This window comes from Synchiropus splendidus, chromosome 5 (assembly GCF_027744825.2).
Source record: "Synchiropus splendidus isolate RoL2022-P1 chromosome 5, RoL_Sspl_1.0, whole genome shotgun sequence".
Classification (NCBI taxonomy): domain Eukaryota; kingdom Metazoa; phylum Chordata; class Actinopteri; order Syngnathiformes; family Callionymidae; genus Synchiropus; species Synchiropus splendidus.
The window spans coordinates 27363887-27385602 of NC_071338.1; the positions used below are offsets into that span (position 1 = coordinate 27363887).

Genomic DNA, 21716 nt, shown 5'->3' on the forward strand with positions numbered 1-21716 from the left:
AGGAGAGATGTGATATTTGGCCGGCTGTAGCGGCACCAACTACAACTAATATAGACTAAATGAAATGGCAGGTTGATGCCGCCAGGTTGAGAAGCACCTCCTCGGCTAATGTAGTTCTCTGGTCTTTCTTCATTAAATAAGAATGTTCCCATTACTTTACATTTGACACTTTGTTTGGAGCAAACTTGGGTCCTGTCTATGCACAAGTGAGTTTCTAAGGTTTAGATATCTTCTGTATCTGTATCAATAGAAAGATTTGAAGTCGAAACATCAGACACACAAAAAAAGATTCTAAAAACTTCAAGGCAAAAAACCTGGAAAGCCGAAGCTGCTATGCGACTTACCTGACACCACATTATGGTGCAGTTCTACTGACATTTCATGGTTTTACATTTAACCCAATGAAAAATACCAAGCTTGCACAATTGTCCTTTATATAAAATGAGGTATGTATCTTATCCGTAGGTGCACATTACTGTTAACAGTGCAGAACACAAGTACAACAGCTACCCAGTCCAACAACCATTGCATCGACATACAAACATGACAGCATTGACTCCCACCACCACGTCAAAGATACCAGTCAACACAGACGCTCCTCTGATTCATGTATTTTAGAGTGAACAAAGTTCACAACCAAAATGTGAGGAAAGAAATGAGAATGTCTTTCCAACCAATTTCCTTTTTTTGTCTTAAGGTAATCATCTGCAGGTAGCTCGGATTAAAAAGTAATCCGTTTGAAGTGACACTTGTTTTAGAACATCAGCTTCTCATAACACCGGAAGCAGGAGGGGCGTCACTGGGCTTGTAAAAACTTGTCATTTTTTGTGGCCTGCGATTGAGACTGTCTCTTCCCCTCTTCCCTTTCTTCTCCTTTTACATGGCAGATGAAAAGTCTTAAGGCGCCACAACAAAACTGACTGTGTTGTGGCATCTTCAGGGGAATGACTGCTGTGTCGCAGGCCAGGAAGCACGAACGGGAGGAAGCAGGTGAACAAGGATCCGAAACAGCGACATCTGCAATGACCTTCCATCCCTAAAAAAAACTGGAACGCTAGAGGACAAGGGGGGGGGGGGCACGAGCACCAGGGTGGTAGGTTTAAAGACAACCTGGGATTGGCAGATGCAGATGGATGTCGGCCAAATGCAAATGCCCTCAAAAAAACGTCCACTACAGACTTGGTGTTGGAGGCTAGAGACGTCTGTCGGGGGGAACTGACTAGATCAAGAAGAATGAAAGTGAAATGAAGATGAGCAATAGAGGAAACTCAGTGCCGACTCCAATCCGAAAGCCTCGGGTCATCGTTCTCAACTGCACACACGACAGTAGCCACATCTTCAGCTTGACCTTGACCCTGAACCAGCATGGAGACCGTCTCCGCATCCACCAGTGACTCGCGGTCAAGCTGCAGCTTTTGGAGCCAGAAAGAAGATGAAAGAAGAAGTGTTGAGCTGTTCATCATTCAGTTTTCATTTTGAAATTTCAGGTGGGTTTTCCTCACTTTAGGACAAGACTGTCCTTGCTATTGAAAAGACTAGGTATCAAGGCATCCAACTGGAATGTTTGATAGAAAGGTTTGTCTCACCTTCTGTCACACAACAGCACAAACCACATACAACCACAGTGGATGAGGTGACTATGTACATCGATTTGTAGTACTCACACAAGAGGGCTAAAGAGTCAAATTCAGCTGAAAATGATTGAAAGAAATTGCACGGAGGCTTTAGCCTCGACAAGGTCTCCACTTCACCTCTTTCAGGTCAGTTTCCTCGAGGTAAGAGCTCCACCATAAAGCTTTAGTTTCTTTTTTTTAATTTAAATAAGTAGAAGACGACTTTAAATGTGGCAGCTTCATTTAGCAAAAAAAAAGAAAATATTCTGAGGACATGATAACGGAGAACTGCAAGCTCAGCAAGGGAACAACCAGTCAAAGAAAAACAACGCTTCCAAGCATCTCTCTTCAAATGGAGCGTCCCTTGTTGGTGGAGGTGAGGGATAAATAGAAAAATACATGAAATGTAGCTCATTTCCGAAGCAGTGGTAAGTTAGTGTTTCAGACACGGAGAAGAAAACAACATTCAGTCGTATTCAAACTGAAGAAGAGCACGCATATCTGGTAAGGCAAATCTGAACCGGTCACATGGAGTGACTCACATGTTTACAAACCAACGGTATCTGTCAGCAATCTGGCAACAAACTCTGAAATGTGCGTAGGGTCGTCGTGACTCGGAGGAACAGAAACTGATGAGACATAATGTCTGTCCGGCTATGAAGGACACGGATCCCTTTTAAAAAAAAAAAAGACAGATGGGTAAAAAAGTGACTTGGCATCAAACAACGCTACAAAAATGAAAGAAACGCCTTCTGTTAACGCTGGATACAAAACAAGTTGCAGTCGTACAAAGAAAAAAAAACATGAAATGAGAACATTTTTGAACAGAAACATGGCAAGTGTGTGTGTGTGACCTTCATGGTGCGTCTCCTTTGCTATAAAAGATTCCGCCCTAATAAACCTCCCCCACATCACAAATATAGTGCACTGTGCAACTTGTAAGAAAGTTTGGTTATAACTTTATCAAAGATAAGGGGTAGTTGTCACGTCCCTTCCTCTGATGTCCAGGTTCCGCTGAGGATAGAGGATAGCAGGCACCAGTGGTTTGGGAACAGCAGATCCTTGCATCCTTCCTCAAATGACTTCTTCCCTTCTTTTTTTTGTTTTTCTAAGTCAGCTTGGCGTATGGAAAAAAGAGCCGTCCACTTTTCTGATAACACAAGACACACTCGCACAGACAGACGGCCGTATGTTACAAAATGACACATTTGTCTTTATCCTTCGACTCTTTCTTGGCCTTGCGATCGCCGCTGGAAGATTGTTTCCCGGGGCTAGGTGTGGCATTGGCAGCCGCCGCACTGGAGCCGGACGGAGCTCCGGCGGCTCCTGCTGCTGCCTGGGCGGCCTCGTACCCAGCAGCAGGCTCCTGGTGCCCCTGAAACGAAATACAGACTCACAGTCTTGGGACTTTTAAAAGGTCAATGAGTTAAGGAGCGCACTTCGCTACTTATTGACATTTGTCTGCTTGTTGCTAAGAAGACTACGGATGGATGGATGGATGGATGGATGGATGGATGGATGGATGGATGGATGACAGATGGTCTGATGGATGGACAGACAGACAGACAGCAGGATGGACGGACAGACACATATAGACAAGACAAGACAGACGGACAGTCTGACAGAGGGACGGACGGACAGGTGGACAGAGGGACAGAAGGACAGGCGGATGGATGGATGGATTATTATTATTAACCGTGTAAAAGATTTCAACTTAATTGATAGAGAAAATAAGCAGTTGTGACAAGAAGTATCTCACATGAATATTTCTTCATCAATAACATGTATATTTTGGTAAAACCTGATTGAACACATCACATTTGTATGAAAAATAGAAGCTCTGGGAATGTTTGTTTGTTTTGTGGGTGTGTTTGTTCACCGACCTGAAACTGTGCACTGAGGCTTGTTTCCATTGTTAAAGAGTCACTGACAAGGCTGTGGAACTACGCATGAATATGCAGTATAATAATGGTCATATGCCATCTACAAAGAAAACCTTAGGCAGGAAAACATGGTGCTGGTAATGTGGCTTGAATAAGAAAACTGGGACGATAAATTTAACTGTTATGCATAGTTACAAAACCACATTAAGCTCTGCACTGCACAGTCTTGAGTGTAGCACAAAGAACATGAAACAATACTTGCGTCCTCAGTAAAATAAAACCCCTTTCTGACTCACATTACTCACTAAAAACTCTCCGAGCTTGTTTTTCCAACACTGCTCTCTGCCTTTGTCTCGCTCCCTGTAGCTGCGTCATACATGCACATGGCATGCATCATTGATAGTTTTCTTCTTCCAGAAACAGATTTTTTTATACCACTAAGAAAGTCAAGTCACTGTTGACTGCTGTAAAGCTGGTTTGTGTTTTAATTCTGGGAGCTACCGTAACATAATGAGCGTAAAACTAATTTTCATATGCAGTTTGAATTTTCTAAATAGTCATTTGAACTGCGCATGTCAAATCTTGGCAGGATCCGGAACATAGATGTAATAGTTTGCCAATCGATTGTCCATAAAGGTGCCACAGGATGTATTTATTGTCAGTGCACTTCGTGTATTTATGGAGAAGAAAGGGCACAAAAGGAACTAATAATAGCTGTGGTAGTGAGGCTGATGGCAGGAGGTTCTGAGAAGGAGGCTTTCCAGATAAGTCCAGCTGGGAGGAGCCCAGAAGACAGAGCAGGGAGCATCGAGAAAAAGAGTGGAAATGCCTGTGTAATCCTTCAATAAGAGCTGGCGTGACCTCAGACACCATCATCCAGTGACATTATAATTCACCTCTAACAAGCGTCTTCTTACCATCCTGCAGGATCTGACATTTAACTCCTCCATCAACTTCATACTAGTAGTGGGACTTTAACAAGTTAATTACGATTAATTAATTACAGCACTATTACGATTAACTAATTACAAAAAAAAATTAAATGTTATTCAATTTAATTTAATGTAACAGTTTGCTCTCCAGACAACACAGAACCTTTGTAAGTGCAGGAGTTCCTGGTCCACTGATCACACTGATGCACAAGACACGTGGCAGCTAGGATGAGAACAACAACAACAAACACGGAGGAATCTCTGAACAAAGGCAAACAAAAGCATCTGTTTGCTTTTGTTCAGGGAGGTTTTTCACTACACAATGGCCAGGTGTATTTGAAATTCTTATAAAATTTAAATTCTTATACTAATATATACAAGACATTAAAAGAGCTTTAGTTTAAATAAGCCGATATAGAAACATTGTGATTTGTTGTCAATATTTTGTTGTTAAAGTGTATGGGTCCATCATTTGATTCAGTAATATACCAAATTCATTCAAATTGAAAAATGTGGCTTCTTGTGGCAAATAGTCTTATACCATTAAACTGCAATTTTAATTGAATCACAAATTCTCTATTTATCTAGATTTTTTTTTTTAATCGAATCCCACCCCTACTTCATATACTACGATAAAAAACTGAATCTCACAAGCATCGATGACGTCTCCAAAGGTATTTCAATTTTCTGTCAATCATTTCATAATGTATTGCTTTTGTACAGAGCCCTGGAAGTGACGTGCATGTGGTTTTTTTTTTGGATGTGGCATGCATGACTTTATTTTTTGCCCGAAATAACAATTATCTCAAGATAATTTTTATCTCGTGATAATGCGTATCTCGAGATAACAGTTATCTTGAGATCATTTTTTCTCAAGATACAATCGCAAATGTCAGCGCATGCGTAACTGCCTCTCTGGCAAAGCATTTTGTATACATCCTCCACTGTAACCACTATGTCTCCCATGGCTTTGTAACTGTTCGCCAACGTTGTCAGTCACTCTCCACAAGTCTGTGAGCATTTAACACTCTGATCAAGTGCCTTCTACTCAAAATAATACCATATGTGGCGAAGCTAAACGTATTACGTGTCCCTGGAAGCGACATGCATGACTTTATTTATTTTTATCCTGAGATAAAAATGATCTCGACATACAAATTATCTGGAGACTGTTATCTTGGCAGAAAAAAATAAAGTCATGCTTGCCACATGTGGTATTATTTTGAGTAGAAGGCACTTGATCAGAGTGTTAAAAGCGCACAGACTTGGCCGTCGGCAATATTCTGACTTGCAGACAGTGAATGACAACGTTGACGAACAGTTATGAAGCCATGGAAGACTTAGTGGTTCCAGGAAGTAATCGTTTCTCGAGATACAAATTATCACGAGATAACTTTTAGCTCGGGCTAAAAAAAATAAAGTCATGCATGTCAAATCCAAAAAAAAAACAAAAAACACATGCATCTCACTTCCAGGGCTCCGTACTTTTGCCAGTGTACTTGATACGTTCGTATGTACACGTGAGGCAGAGAACAGGTCTCAAAAGATGAGAGCAAAAGTCACTGAAATAATCCCTCTGCTGGCCATCCTCCAGACTCCCTTCCCACCTCACCCACCTGTGCAGCCACTGCAGCTGCCGCCTGCTCCTGCTCCTGGTAGTACTGGGATGCTCGCCTGTCCTCCTCTTCCTGGAGCTTTTTCGCCAGCTCCATGTCGCTCATGCCCTCAGGAAGCTGCTCCCACTGGACGTCCTGACTCTGCTGCTCCTGCTGCAGCGACAGCGCCATCAGGTAGTCCTGGAACCAGTCCACAGATTCATCTCACCACAACCAAAAGGCTTTCAGTTAAACAAGTGAATGAATTCACATTCACCGACAAACCAATATGTTATGAGAAGACCAGGACAAACAGGGATTGGACCGGGTGCAAGATAGTAGCTCGAGTTCAGACCTGTCATGTCAAGCGAAAAGTGAACACTAATAACCCTCAAGGTGTTACATAACCACAGTGCACCGGCGTGAGGGCGACAACAGCTGTTCATTTTGCCATCAAGCTCTTTATTTGAACCTGCTCACTCAATGATCAGGCAGCTGTGAAAACTGCAAAACTGCTCGGGACACAAAAACCTCATGAATTATTCAGGCAGGCATGGTACTACTCAGCACTGAGAAGAGAGAGGGCAGTGTATTTTAAGCCTTCATAGTATATGTCCTACAGAGTTATCCCACATCTATTATTAACCAACCAACCAACCACCACTGGTGTGTTTGACTGTTTCCAGTGGTGGAGGATGAAGTTGAAAGGTTTTAAAGAACCGTGTTAGCAGAGGCCAGACACATATTTGGTGGAGTCAGAAGTGGAAATAGAACATTCATATCCTCTGCAATCTAGGAGCACTACCACTGCACCTTTGGGTTTGGGCTAAGAAATGTTCAACCCACGCAGGCACAAGGAGAACATGCAAACAACAACAAACACAAGGTGAACCCCTGAACCTTCTTGCTGAGAGGCAGCAGCGCTAACCATTGCTCCACTGTGCCGCCCCATGATCACATGACGCTTCCGCTTATTCAGGACAATTCATAGATATTCATGAAGCCAAGAATTCCAGATGTGGCTGTGCATGGCTGGTTCAGATTTATGCAGCAAGAAGGTGGAAGAAATAGCGGACTCACCTGGTCTATTTGATCCTGCTGTCCCCTGTACACAGTCTCTGGATCGGACGGGGGCCTTAACCGAAATTCAGAGTCACAGAAATTGCCGTCCCCGTCAACATTGTGAAGGCTCTCCCAAACGATTTTCTCTTCGGTCAGGAAACCTTGGTCGGTCACCAAGAGGTACAGCTGGCCCTGTGAAGAACCACATGCACAGCTTTTGTTTTTGTTTTATTTTCATAATTGGACACACAGTTCACACTTCCTCATGTGTGGAGTGCAGAAAAGCTCAGGTCAAACAAGAGAATCGAGCTGGAGCTGGAAGCCACATTCGTTTTCGGGTCTTATGACGTTAGACTGTGTGTGGATGATCTCTCTGGTTTCAGCTACGTGTGACCTTACAAGGTATGAGTCGCTCACTTTGACATCAGGAAGTGAAACCGTGGTTTTGGGGTTGAACTTAATTTGAAAAATTAACTAATTTGTGAGTTAATTTGTGAATTTGCAAATGCACTGTGGACATTTTTTGTGCTCCCTGAAGTTTTTAAATGTGAATTTTCCATCTCAGTTGACCTTCTTCAGCATGGATGTTTTGGTATTGACAACACATTGTATAACCTGGAAAATGTTTCCTGAGAAATTAAGTTTATATGTGATTAATCCGTGTCATTAGGATTAAATAATAAATTAATCTCTTAAAGTCCCATCCCTAGTTCAACCATGTATTAGGAATCACACCAGTCACCCTGCACTAAAACATTTGTAAGAATGAAGATGGAGACCTCAAGAAGAATGAGGACAATACATGAAGTTCATGGATGCGACATGAAGACAGGTGAGTTAACAGATATGAATCACGACGTCACTATTTCCGACCCTCTTACCTTATATTTAATCATGGTGCTAAAGTGGTTATTCCTGAAGAACACGCAGAGTTCTCCCTCCTGCACAGTGGAAGTGAGTTCGCATAAACCGTGGTACGTTAGCTGTGTTGCAGTGCTGCTCAGAAACTGCTCTGCGACCAGACCTGGAAGGAGAAAGTACATAACATGAAGACATAGGATGGCAGGTATTAAGATTCATTGCCATTAAATCCTTATAGTTTATATACACTTCAACCTACACACTACAGAAACAAAATTCAATCTTCCACTCAGAACATTCTGTGGCTGTATCAGATATTTTTTAAAATTTGTGTATTTGTTTTTTTGATATTGGTTAAGAACTAAAATGTCATTTAAAAACACTGTGTAAATATGAGTTTGAAAGATCTTAATCTCAACTGTATATACACGAGACCCACCTAAAAATATAAAGCATGTAACTTAAACTGTTTTGTTAAGGAGCAATGGAAACAATTTAGGCTCAAAATTGTCATTTTAGTTTTACACAACAAGTGCAGAGCAAACACTGAGTTAACATCCATTGACAATACAATATCAACATTGACACAGCAACTGTTGACTTGGCTGCTGTGCTGCCGAGCGCTTTCCTTTATGAGAGCAAATATTTAGCTAATTTAAAAGCAGCTGATAAAACTCAGCAGAGAAAGTAGAACTGCTCTCAAAATTCTGTGATTTTATTCTGGTTCAGTGGAGGGCAATCGGCGGTTCTTTTGAATGGCATGCATTTTAATATTTTATCTACTTTGAAGAAAAACAAATAAACGCAAAGTGGGATCGACTCACCCAAAATGGTTTCTCTACAAACTGAGAGCAACTTTCTGTGTTTTAAATGTAACTCAAAGAAAGATGTTATCAACACCATCATGCAACATGTGTTTACTCCAACAACCCAACATAACAGAAAGTGTCAATATCATTCTTCAGAATAAGCTCAGAGGCACTGAAGAGGCTCAACAACCTGCTAGAAGCACAAAGTTGCATAAGCATAAATGGTCCGGCTTGCGTTCTTAACATCTTCCTTTAAGTTACATTTAAAACAGCCACAAAATGGTTACCTAATCTGATTCGATTTAATCGATTTAACTGTTCTTTAGTGCGATTAATTACGATTAAAATGTTTAATCTATTGACCGCCGTAGTTTAAAATAAGCTTCATTTACTACCAGTACACAGTGAAAGCCCTTCAAACACACACTAGAAGTCGCTGGAAACATGATGAGCGTGAAAAAGATCAAGGACCTTCTCCTGCCAGCTCGCTGTTGTCCGACTGTTTGCAGGAGATGATCTTCTCCACCAGCTGATTGTAGCTGCAGTTGCCTACTGCCTTGACAATGTCCTGCATCTGCAAACAAAAACACTTAAAACGTGCTCAATTTACAGGACAATATAGCACAAATGTGAATGATGACGGACTGTTTTAAATACTGTGTACTGACCAGAGAAGGGCAATTCAATTTCCTTTGAAAGTACATTATAGAGTGGGACAGTTGTAAGGGGCAAACCAAAAGACAGAAGTAATGAATTTGCATCACACTGTCGTTGAACAGTTCATGTCTGGGGATGTCACAGCCCTCTCATCTTAATATAATGGGAAAACTTAAAAACAAATTAAGTAAATAAGGTCAAGAAAAATCTAATGCTGTAACTAGAATATCAGCCTGTGAGCATGGCATGACATGACAAAAAGAAGCTGAAATAATGGTCACTTTATCTGCATTTTATTTTGAAACTATGTAAATATTTACTTATTTAATGAGAAAATGAACATTTAGAATTTACATTTGAAATACTAATTAATAAGTCAATAACTGAAGCTGGAAACATGTGCACGATACTGTGAGTAGTAGTAGCAACTTCAGTTTACCTGGGGGTCAACCAGCCATCCATGGTAGAGAGGAATATCCAGCAGGTCAAAAACTATGCACTCTGGGGTGTACTCAAAGACCCGCACCCCAGTGAACTTCACGTTGACATCCAGGCCAGTTTGGAGCTTGTGCAGTATCGCCATGGCGTCGCTCATGTTCTGCAAATTGATAAAATACTGGGATCATAACACAGAAAAGCCAACTGGTGTAGACTTTGTTATACTGCCAGTCTTCAAAGAACCTTTCACTGTGTAAATTCCCGCTAGTTTCACTTGTATTGTCAGTCACAAACAGCAACCTCTCAAAGCTCAATTACTTCACCTTTACAAGAAACCATTAGCAGCCATTTATATCGGCTTGAGTGCACACACAACAATGACTCTGCATCCTGCACAGCTGCTTCACAGTACCTAAATAACAAATGAGGTCTTTCATGTTTACAGTTGTTTCTGTGGGCTTTGTTCAGCCCGTTGTTAATCAATCGCGAGGTAAGAAGCGCAAGTCTCTGCCAGGAAACCAGCCAAGACACATTATGTCCAGCTGCAGGACTTCAAGAAGGCCATGGGACTTAAGCATGAAAATGATTCATGTTTATTTGTTTATCTAAGAAACAAACTGATTTCAATTTTCTACACGTCAAAATAATTAAATTATTCACCACACTGTTAAAAAAAACACCCAATAACAACAAAGTAAGGAAGTTACATTTATGATAGCTTCCGGATCAATATAGAGAACATTGTATGGGCAGAACGTTTGAACTTCCCCTTTGCCTTCATGTGCATCAGAGATCAAACTGAATGCATTAGTTTGCACCATCCTCTGGCGAGTTTATTTCCATCACTTATTCATAAGACAATTAAACAATGGCATCCACACAGGCTGATGCCTCTGAATATTTTACTATATAATTAAAACCTCAACAATAACAAAACCTAACATTTGGAATGTTGGACTACGACAAGAGGCAGTGATTCGCACATACTCACTCTGAAGATATGCAACAGTCGCGTATGTAAGATCAGGAGATGAAGACACAAGATGAAAGTGAACCATGAACCACAATGTCTACACTGCCATTCAGGCAAATACGGAGGGACAAAAACAGTGCTGGACCTGAAAACACTCTTACAGGTTTGTTTAATCTCAGCCAAATGTTTCAATGCTTTTCAGTCATGGCAAATTCACAATAAAGAGAGAAGGCAGAAAACAGAGATGAGAATAACGGGAAACCTAGTTGGATCAGTCACATACTCACTAGGGATGCTACGATTGATCGGTCAGCGATCATGGTCGGACGATTTCAGCGTGATCAGTGAATGCCGACCACTACCTGTCACTGCCGATCACAACAACTGATCACGTGTGATGAAGCCCTGCTAGTTGTGATGTTGTTCTTTCATTCAGTCATGTAAAGTTAGCATCCTGCAGCACACGCACGGGAAAACGCTGCGCAGGGAAGCGCCTTCAAATTAAACACACCATTTAAAGCGCCAGCACTTGACGGAGCACGCAGAGTTTTCTGGGCTCATGAAAAAGAGACCACGGGTTGCTCAGCAGCAGGCTGTTAGCCCAGCTGACGCTTAGCGACATTTGCGGGTCCGAGCGTGACATTCGGAATGATAAGAAATAAGTATTACTTTCACCGAGCCTGAGATGACCAGATTTGGAGTCAGGTGTAGCGGTCGTCAGCCCCTGAATCTGAAACTTTTGAAAACATCCGGAGTGGAAACTTTCATAAATGCAGTACTCTCTGTCTCGGAGTCCTGCTACAGTAAATAGTACAGTCTCTAGAGATTCACCTGTGATGTCTCACATCAAATTGAATGTTTTTCAATTGTTCTTTTGACAGAATAAATGCTGCGTTCAGTAAGGTTTTCCTATTTTTGCCACCTTGAAGCAAGCGTCTAGCAGAGAAGAGGGGTTGAGCAGGTGTGCACCATTACCATAATTACATCTTGACTTATATACTTATTATATCTTGACACATTTCTGTCCCAACTGCACATCCTGAAACCTTAGCCTTCATTTCTAAATCATACCTGCACACCTCTCTGTGAGCCAGTCAGGAAATGCCTCTCAACACACGCAACATTCTGCTGAAGCTCTCACATGCCAACTAACACCTGAGGGCAGGAAGAATGGAAGACAATGATTCCTCCATCCAGCTCCAGGCAGCTTCTCGCAGCTGGCAGCTCAGTCCTACTGCCTTACAATCCAGAGATCAAGATGAGCCCCACAGCTGAGCTCTAACCCAGTTCACAAAGGGAACGGCTATTTCAAAGCATCACCGACAAGCAGAGCTGCAGGATGTCACTGGGCATTATTGACCAACTGAAAAATACAGTGCTATGCTGGTGAATTTATTTTATATTTAAAAAAGACTGATGGCAATCTTGGAAGATTTTTAGTTGTGGAGGAGCTAGTGTAAAAACACTAGCAGTTCTACCTTTGCAGTTGTCCTCACTAGGTACCCCAACAGCTGTGTATGGATCAGAGCATGGCTTTACACAGCAGAGAAAATGCAAACCTTAGTCAATGAATACCTCAGGTTTTACCGCCTGGTGTGAAGAGTGGAGGTGTAAAGCCATCCGAGCGCGAGGATTAGATCACTCGTGAGCATCAGTGATGGCAGGATTAGCAGAGTGGAGTAATAAATCACTTCTGTTCACTCCAGGGCAAAGGGCTGCTGCTGCAGGTGAGCACCCTATTCACCAGATCAGCGCTTCACTCTGAGTTCCAGCACTGCATCAGCGTTACACAGACATGTACATTTCAACATATAAGTCAAGCTCAGCACAACTTCCTGGCAGCACAGAAAAATCAAGAAACATGTTGATGGGATTTGATTAGTTTCAAGGCGGCCATCTTATATGAGGCCAGCATTTTGCATGTGTGAATGGCTGAAGACTGGAAGCCTGACTGTTATTATTATTATCTGTTAATTGAGATTGACTTTGTGGAAGATAAGCTAGAGAGGTGGAGGTATGTCTTAGAAAGGAGAGGAATGAAGGTCAGCCGCAGTAAGATGGAATACATGTGTGTGAATGAGAGAGACCCAAGTGGACAGGTGACGTTACAGGATGCAGAGATAAAGAAGGTACTGAGGCTCAACTGTCCAGGGCGATGGAGACTGTGAGAAAGAGGTGAAGAAGCGGGTGCAGGCAGGATGGAATCATTGAAGAAAAGTGTCAGGTGTGATGTGTGAGAAAAGGGTGTTGGCAAGGATGAAAGGGAAAGTGTACAAAAGGGTGGTGAGGCCAGCAATATTGTATGGTTTGGAAACAGGGGCACTGAGGAAAAGACAGGAGACAGAGCTGAAGCAGAGATGAAGATGCTGAGCTTCTCTCTGGGAGTGAGCAGGACGGATAGGATAAGGAAGCAGTATATCAGAGGGACAGCACATGTGCTCAGGTGTTTAGGAGACAAAGTCAGAGAGGCTAGATGGAGATGGTTTGGACATGTACAGAGGAGAGAGAGAGAGCCAGTACATTGGTAGGAAGATGTTGAGGTTGGAACTGCCAGGAAGAAGGTGGAGAGGAAGGTCAAAGAGGAGATTTAATGAGGTGGTGAAGGAGGACATGAGGTTTGTAGGTTTGAGAGAAGAGGAAGCAGAGGACAGGGTGAGATGGATGAAGATGATCCGCTGTGGCTACCCCTGAAGGGAGAAGCCGGAAGAAAAAGAAGTCAACTGAGAAAAGGTACAAGAAGTGAGGGGTAGGCTTCTACTTCAACTGCTGCCGTTGTGCCCTGGTGACACAACCACAGAAGAAAATGAGTGGCTGTGTTAGCAAGAACTTGATTTCATTTAGAGTTCTTGAACACTCTTTAAAACTCTGTCCTACATCCATAACATCCCTATTAAATATGCACAGCTCCCTTCAGTGAGTGTTAGAAAATAAGTCATTGATCATAAGATAAAGGACACAGCATGGGCCAGGCAGATTTATACCAGATGTTAGTGAGTTTCCACCCCCATATCTACAGGAAATAGTTGAGATGTGCAGGAATATGCAAACTAAGACACAAAATTTTGCAACAATTGTGAAATAATTGTGAAAATAATTGCTCACATCTATTACTCAACTTAGGCTTGACCTCTGTGCACACCTTTGCAATCATTTGGAAACATCACATGGCCATCATATTCAAACAGCCTGTGGGCTCATTGGTTAGCTACATTTAGAGGAAACCAGGAAGTTGAGTTCAATTGTGGAAGAAAGGTACGTTCTAAGTGAACTTCAACAAAGGGTTTAGTGATGTTCTTGCCAGAGGGCCAACGCTGCTTACTTAAAGCTCATTGAATCTACAACCTCTGGTAACTCAAGCATTGGTGCTGCCATGTAACTAACCAGCAACAAAAATACAACATACTGTGAAGCTTATATGTCGATGAACATGAATCTGAATGATGGAGTAGGAAGTGAAGGGTTCAAATCCCAATCAGATAAGCAGAGTGGGCTCGACGATTCATTGCACAGAATGCTAGGTCAAGAGTTAAAGAAAATATTGTGTGCTATCACAAAATTTAAAATATCTCGGATATGTCTGTGTTTTCCAGTCATGTTCAAGCTTCCGACCACTATTCTGTAGTCTGTAGTCTCTAAGTTGGGAATAACAGACACTGGTTATCCTCCTTCACATGAGGAGAAGCGATTAGTTCAGACATCCTCTTAGTTTCCAGGTGCCAACTGGATGGTGCGATGCAGGAGGAAAAATCTGCTCATGGTTGGATGAAGGAGAGGACTGTTCATCTTTATGCAGCCCTCTTCCACTGAGCTGAGTGTTAGCTTTTCAACTTTGGTTCTTCCGAGGCACTTCCGGAGAGAGCCGGGACTACAGCGCCGATTTTCATCAGTCAGGGGCTGTGAAGTCACTGTGAGCTGATTGGTCAATAGAGCAGGGCGAGTTTGTGAGCGCGCTGAGCTCAAACATAAACACGACCCTCACACAGCTCAACAGCGAGTAAACAACTCACCCATTTATCAATGAAAATTGAGTATTCCGCAGAGAAACATTGAGGTGCAGACATTTTAAAGCATTCTGGCGGAAGATGGACGGATCGACCTGGAACAAACACCAGTGTCCCAGGTCCTACCGACTGTCTCAAACCGGCTGATGGTGGAAGAGAGAAGCATGAACTAGATCATTATATTTCCGAACATAATTGTCTTCAAAGACCTGTCCTCGGATGGATGGATGAAAGTGAGGTTGGTCGGCAGCAACAGAAAGAAAACATGTTGCTTCCCTTCCTGTGGTGGGACCAGAATTATTTATTAAAATGGCTAGAAGATGGACAGCTAAGCAGGATCTCAGAACAAAACCACAGAACTTGTACTGCTCTGCAGAGTAAAATACTTAACTATCAAGAAGGGCTTCTATATTAATCCTCTCACCATCCGGTGACCAGTAACATTTGCCAGATATGTTCATAAACAGGACAGCAGTTTGTGAGCTACAGTGGCGTAATTGGTATTCAGAGTCATAATTTAAGAAGGAAGACAGGCAACATTTTAAATACATGTTTATGTTGAACTTTGACCAACTTAAAGGGATTTTTTTGGCATCACAAAGCCAGAGCGGTCAGCAGTCATCTACGACGGCAGACTATGAATGAAACCACACCACTATACTTTACTGTAATTGTGAGCCTGCAGGTTGGTTCGATGGTTTATCCAAGGAACAAGAATATCATATACAACACAGTGAGTCACACAGCGACACACGTGTAGCACTGCAGTGAACTGGTCATTCCGTTTCACCGTTCTAAAACGGGACAAGTGTATTTTCAAATTATTCGCAGATGTGCTAGTCTCCCACGCAGGAGAAGAAGAAAAGGAAAAGCAGGGCTGCGATCACACCATGGGCTGGAGAGAGGAGGAAACAGTGAGGTTGAAGCTCCATCTCAGAGTGCTTTCATGGGTGTGCACACACACGAGCACAGACACACATACACTTCAGTAATAGCCTAGAGCAAAACCCACCCAAGCATCTCTGAGCATTACTGGCCATGTGAAACAACATAATCTGACACTTGTGACCCCGACTGTTCTCTAGTCCAAAGGTAGATGTAACTTATGTAATCTATAGCTCAACATAAGAAATGCTAAGCTGCAGTTAAATGCCTTTCAAATCATCATTGTTTCCTACTGACTGTCCCTATTGCATCAAAGCAAATTTCGTAGACAATTCAAAGGACGATTTTAAGTCCACAAATAAAACAAAACAAATATACGGCATGAATTGAGATGAGTACAGTGAAGGTAAGAGGATAAACACGCACAGAAGTGTTTGGAATTATTTAACGGCAGACCTTACCTGCTCATAGTTTAGCCTCTGGGTTTCCGATATCTCTTTTGGTTTGGTTTCCAGAATATAGTCCCCTGTAAAATGTAAATAAAAGCAGAGGTCAGTGGGCGTGTACACTAGTGTATCCTCAACATTACCAGAGTCAGTGACTCAGCGTGAGGGGTCGGACCATTTCTATACGTCACACAGGACATATATTTTTGATCAATATTGGAGAAACTTCTCACATAGATAAAGCTAGAGAGTGAGATTAAGTGTTATTGAATAGAGACAGGAAAATCCACAAGGTGACTGTCTGAAAAACAATGTGATCGATGGCGGGAAAAATGATAAATTATTCTATTGAAGGTACTATTCAACCATAAGCTGTCGATGACCTTCAACAAATGGTCTCAGTAAATGCCATATTCATCTGTGGGTTTCAGTTAGAGATTTACATATGCTGAATCGTTGCTGGGGTTCGATTGCTACTTCTTTTAAGACCCTGACGTTGCAACTTCATTTATCTGCACTGAATTATTTTTTCCCCACTACACCTTTATACACGACAGTTTTTTTAAAATTGAAAATCACATTAAATTCACAGATTTCAAGGCAAAAAACTGAGTGTAAATTAATTCAATGTAATACTACTCAATACTAGAAACTCAATATCAAATTTCAGTCAGGTGAGGCAGCTTTGCTGTCACAGTATCACCTGCTGTATAGTAGGTGTGTCTGTAGGTGTGTGTTCTTCTAGTGCAGTTGGCCCTACATTACATGTAGGTGTGAAAGCACCACTGCCACCAACTGCAGCGGATGTGCAATTACAATTAGTTTTGTTATGGCATTGAAAAAGAGTAGTTTTGCCATGCATGGCACTTCCCCTTTTACTTCTTTAATAGAGTCTTTAAAATCAATTGAGGTAAAATTTTAACAATAAATTGTGCAAATAGCTGTTGCTATCAAGATATATTAGGTATATCTAATCTAATATTAGATGAGACACATTTATCTGTCCCACAGTAGTGATAATATACATTTAAAATGTGTTGTATTATAAATTAGATGTAAATATGAGTTTCATAATTTGCAAAAACAAAAACTGAACAGATTGTCTTCATAACTTCATTGACATTAACTGACATATCAACCACTTCCTCCTGAGCAGTGTGTCGATTTATTAGTCACTAAATAAAAACCTACTTCCATTTGTGACACAGAGATGACTTTGGTCCAAATCTGGATTTTCCATCAGATGCGGAGCCAGCTGGTTCTGCTCCACCATGTCTCCAGCAGGAGAACTGCTCTTTGCTCCAGTAAAGTGCGAACTCAGTCAACTTTACACTTAAAGTATCTGCCTACATCTGCATCTGGATCACCAGCTTGCACAAACACGCTGAGAAATTGCTGACAGAGAACCACACGCATCATGATTGTGTTTTCAATGTGTTATTATAAAAACCTATTCCTTATTTTTAAAAGTTTGCCTGCAGATTCAGAAGCCTCTCAGGTTTCAGAACTGGGTGGTACCGCAAAAAAAAGGCATATTGCGGAACAATTTGTGCTCAGTGCTGTATGTAGAGCTGCTTTTGCTTCCGTGTTATCATTTTAATATTTCCTCTACTACTAAAACTATAACATACATTTGGCATTCATTTGGGAATGTTTTTACGATTTTGCAGTGAAATATAAACTTCTCAGGTGTGCTGGTCGTGGGAAAGAATGGTTTTAGCTTAGTCACATGATCAAACGTATTAAGCCGAAGTGGAAACATCGAAACAAACAGAAAACACATAGAATGTTAAAACTACAAAATCCTGAAAGAAACACGAAATGAGAAGAATGACGACCGGTGTTTTTAATGTTGTCAATTTAATAAAATGTCAAAAAAAACCTAAGCTTCTTTGTTTTACAGTCGGATCATTTCTTCATCGGCTATGTTGTTTTTTTGGAGGATGCAGGGGTCTAACTCCACCATGATTTTACGAAAACTCAGCATCCTCATAAAAATTGTACTTAAATCTTGCGTTACAACTTCTGAGTGTCAGATGTGCGATGATTGTACTTCCCTTCCCCATCCTGCTCAATGCATAGGATTTGAAATTGCATTGGATCCCAGTAGGGCACTACAGTGAGTTTCATTTGTATCTTCAACATGAATTTAGATGTCAAACCCCTAACCACGCCTACCTGTGATGGAGAAAACTTTGAGTAAGAATCAGTTCGAAGTATTGTAATATAGTGGATAGAAAATGCATTACAATGCAAGTCAGTTCAGAATTTTGCAAGTGGAACTAAAATGTTACCGCAAGTGAAGACTATAATATAGTCGACGAAGAGCAAAAGTTGAGGTTAAGATATTTGAAAAATGTAATACATTCTCTACGTGGAATACTAACAAAAAAAAATGATGCCACACTACGTGTCATATATGACAAGAAGAGTGCATTTTTTAAATCCCATACATAGGTCAGAAAAGTTGGAAATGTAGCTGCAGGTAGTTTACTGTACCTATCAACCTCCTGTTGTTTTATGAACATGTAAGTACATGCGCTGCGTTCAGAAGTTCATAATGATACACGGGACACATAAATGTTAGAAACCAAGACTGCTAATGGTACTGCACTAAACAGTAAATCAAGCACACATTCTGTTGTATGAGCAGAATATTAGTGGTGATGGATGGTTTGGAATAAAGGGCTGAAAGCATTGAGTCCAAATTGTAATAGGTGAACAATTGTACACTGGAATTCTATTCACCACACATGTAAAGGTTCAAAAGCTAACTGGGCTTCTGCGAGTATCTTAAACATGTTCAACCTTTGATCCACAACAATTTCCCATTAACCACTGACTGTAAAATTTAACACATGTGATAAATCATCCCGTAGTATGACTGGCGTGGAATTAGACGCAATCAATATATGAACACACTTATCTTTCAAAAATGCTGCATGAAGCGACAATGCATAGCATATTCAGAAGAATAAATTCAACAGAGCTAGCATACATCTGAAATAAAAATAAATACAAGCCATATGCCTGTTAAGAAATACTACAACATATAAAGATAATGAGAATATACTGCCAGAAAAACCGTGTAATATGTAAGTAATCACAAACTGACCACAAAAAAACTAATAAAAGAAAATATGTTGATGTCATCATGCAAAGACACCTCCATTTTTATATAGTATTTTTGTGTTGAAAAGATGTTTTGAAATTTTATATATATAAACAATGTAGAATACAATTAAAATGATTTCCTATGGAGTAGTAAGTGATGAAGCTCAGGGCAACATTAACAGTGCAGATTTACTGTATAAACCTTGGAGCAGATCTGCAAAAACATATCAAGTTTAAATGCTTTATTTAATCAGTATTGATCTGACATTGCATCATTGAAAGCAGCACTCACCAAGATATTCCATTAGCTGCTCCACCGTAATAATTTCCATCATAGGGGGGATCTTAACCTGCAAAAAAAGAGGGAAATGTCAACCAGCTTTTAGGCGTCGAGCTTATACAATATATGATTGCATTCAGGAGAAATAAAGGAGAAAAAACAATGCAGAAAAAACAACAACACCTAGGCTGTTTAAATGGGCCCTATAAAGAATTGAGGTTGTTTTGGCAGCAATTGAGTCCAATAGCTTAAATTTAATTTATTGGGAATAAACTCGAACCTGATGAAAAGCTCTGTCTCTGGTTTCATGGGTTTCAAAGGTCACTCTGACTCTCCTGCAGACCAGACATGCACGCAGGTCAGCTGGAAACTCTTGAGGCTACTAGACCGAACTATGCATTGTACTCCAAGCGATAACATGAAGATTTCAGGACTAGGTCAAAGGAAATGCCTCGCTTCTCTGATTACAGATACGGCGTATACTGACGGCAATACATAAGTTTGAGTTATGTTGAAGCACTCTTGCAACATACAGGCTTGCATAATCCCAATATGTCTGTCGGAGAACAGTCGTCGCGGTGTTCACTGAAAAATAAATATTATTGTAAAAATGATCACAATAATTCACAATAATTTAGAAATCTATTGTCCCCTTTACTTAGAGTTCCAGCCATTTCTAAGGATATTATTATCATTTTGCCTATTATTAAAGGGATGTTTTGCTGCCCAGCAAATTTCACCTATCGAAAAGGTCAAATCAACAAGACAATAACAAGACAGTATCTTGCTCGAGACAAACTTCAGAATAAAAGACAACAAGGAATCGAAAAGAATCACTTCGTTTTCAGAGCCTTTACCTTCCACGCCAGCAAAAGCACATTCATAATAGCCAGGAGTGGACACGGGCCGTTCTCGTTTTGGGTGATGATGGGTGTGTTCTCCTCCCTCCACTTGATCCACTTGATGTGGTATATGGACTGTCCAGCGGCCCGGTCCTTGCTGCTCGCTGCCTTGGCTCCATCCACTTCGTACTCGTTCTGCAGGGCAAGTGCGAGCCCCCGGTCCTCCAGACCATCGCTGTTCAGGTCGGAACTAGGGCAGGAGTTCAGGTTGGAGAAAGACTCGAGTGACTCCAGGCTACGTGACTCCCCACCGAGGCTGGGATCGGGGTCACTCCCACTCGGCAAGCCTTCCGACGGGGTTGGATCGCGGGACTTGGCTGGTGCCGCTGTGATTGTCGAGTCCGGACACAGATCGGTCGGTTTGGCAAGTTTAGCGGCACCACTTTGTTTACAGGCAGGGACGTCCACCGGAGCGCCAGAGCTGTTTCCAGCTGGAGATGCGGTGGAGTCGTCGCTTTTGTTGTTTACTAACTTTGAGGCACCACCCTCGTTATCTCCTGCAGCCACTACACAGCCATTCCCCATCCCGTTACTGATCACATCCCCGCTCGCTTCGGTGGCTTTTCCGCTCTCCCGTACCGGAAGGGCTTCGCTCGGGTTCGGTAGGTCCAACTTCCCAGCGTTGGGGATGACGTTCAGCAGACCGGGAACATCAACCGTGGTGTTATTACTACTAGCGTCCACCGAAGTACTGAGAGCAGCCTCACTATTCTTACATTTCTCCGTGGCTCCTCTATCCCCGCCGACAACAGCAACGTCGTCCACACCCGCGTCGTTCGCGGCACACAAAGAGCCCCCGTCAGTGTCCCGGTGAGGGTTTGCATTATTCTCCATTTCGGGTTGAAGCCTGTCGTCAGATTTTAGCTCAATTGCAGCAGCAGCAGCTTCGCTCCCAAAGACGCCATGACAACTCTGCGAGTGACGTCACCAATGTGAACTGCTCTCAGGCGGAACAGGGGGCGCTGCCAGGCGGTGCTATGTTTGTGAAAGCTCGGATTTTTTCAAGACCAGAGAAATTATGCTCATACAGTAAGGTGCAGTTGCTGTGTAATTCCGTGGCCAAACAGCGTCAAGTTTCTGGTCATATGTAGTCACCCAAAATTATTTTTGTCATTAATTTCTAAAGGCAGTTTCATTCGTTCTCGTGTCGCAAACACGCTGGAATTGGCTCAAGCACTCCCCGCAACCCTGAACAGGACAAAACGGTGGTTCATTGAAGATGTACAGTATGTATGTTGCTAACGCCAATATATATATATATATAT

The 21716-nt window shown here is 41.8% G+C and overlaps 1 protein-coding gene across 1 annotated transcript; it reads right to left on the reverse strand.

The window, feature by feature from the left end:
* Positions 1-435: 435 nt before the first annotated feature.
* On the reverse strand, positions 436-21369 carry mindy2 (MINDY lysine 48 deubiquitinase 2). Its single transcript, XM_053866092.1, has 9 exons — positions 20407-21369; positions 19562-19619; positions 16171-16235; positions 9852-10010; positions 9227-9329; positions 7967-8109; positions 7104-7277; positions 6045-6224; positions 436-2988 (listed from the first exon to the last, which is right to left on the reverse strand). The coding sequence occupies exons 1-9, from the start codon at positions 21283-21285 to the stop codon at positions 2806-2808; spliced, it is 1944 nt and encodes a 647-aa protein (XP_053722067.1). The 5' UTR covers positions 21286-21369; the 3' UTR covers positions 436-2805.
* Between the last annotated feature and the right edge of the window lie 347 nt (positions 21370-21716).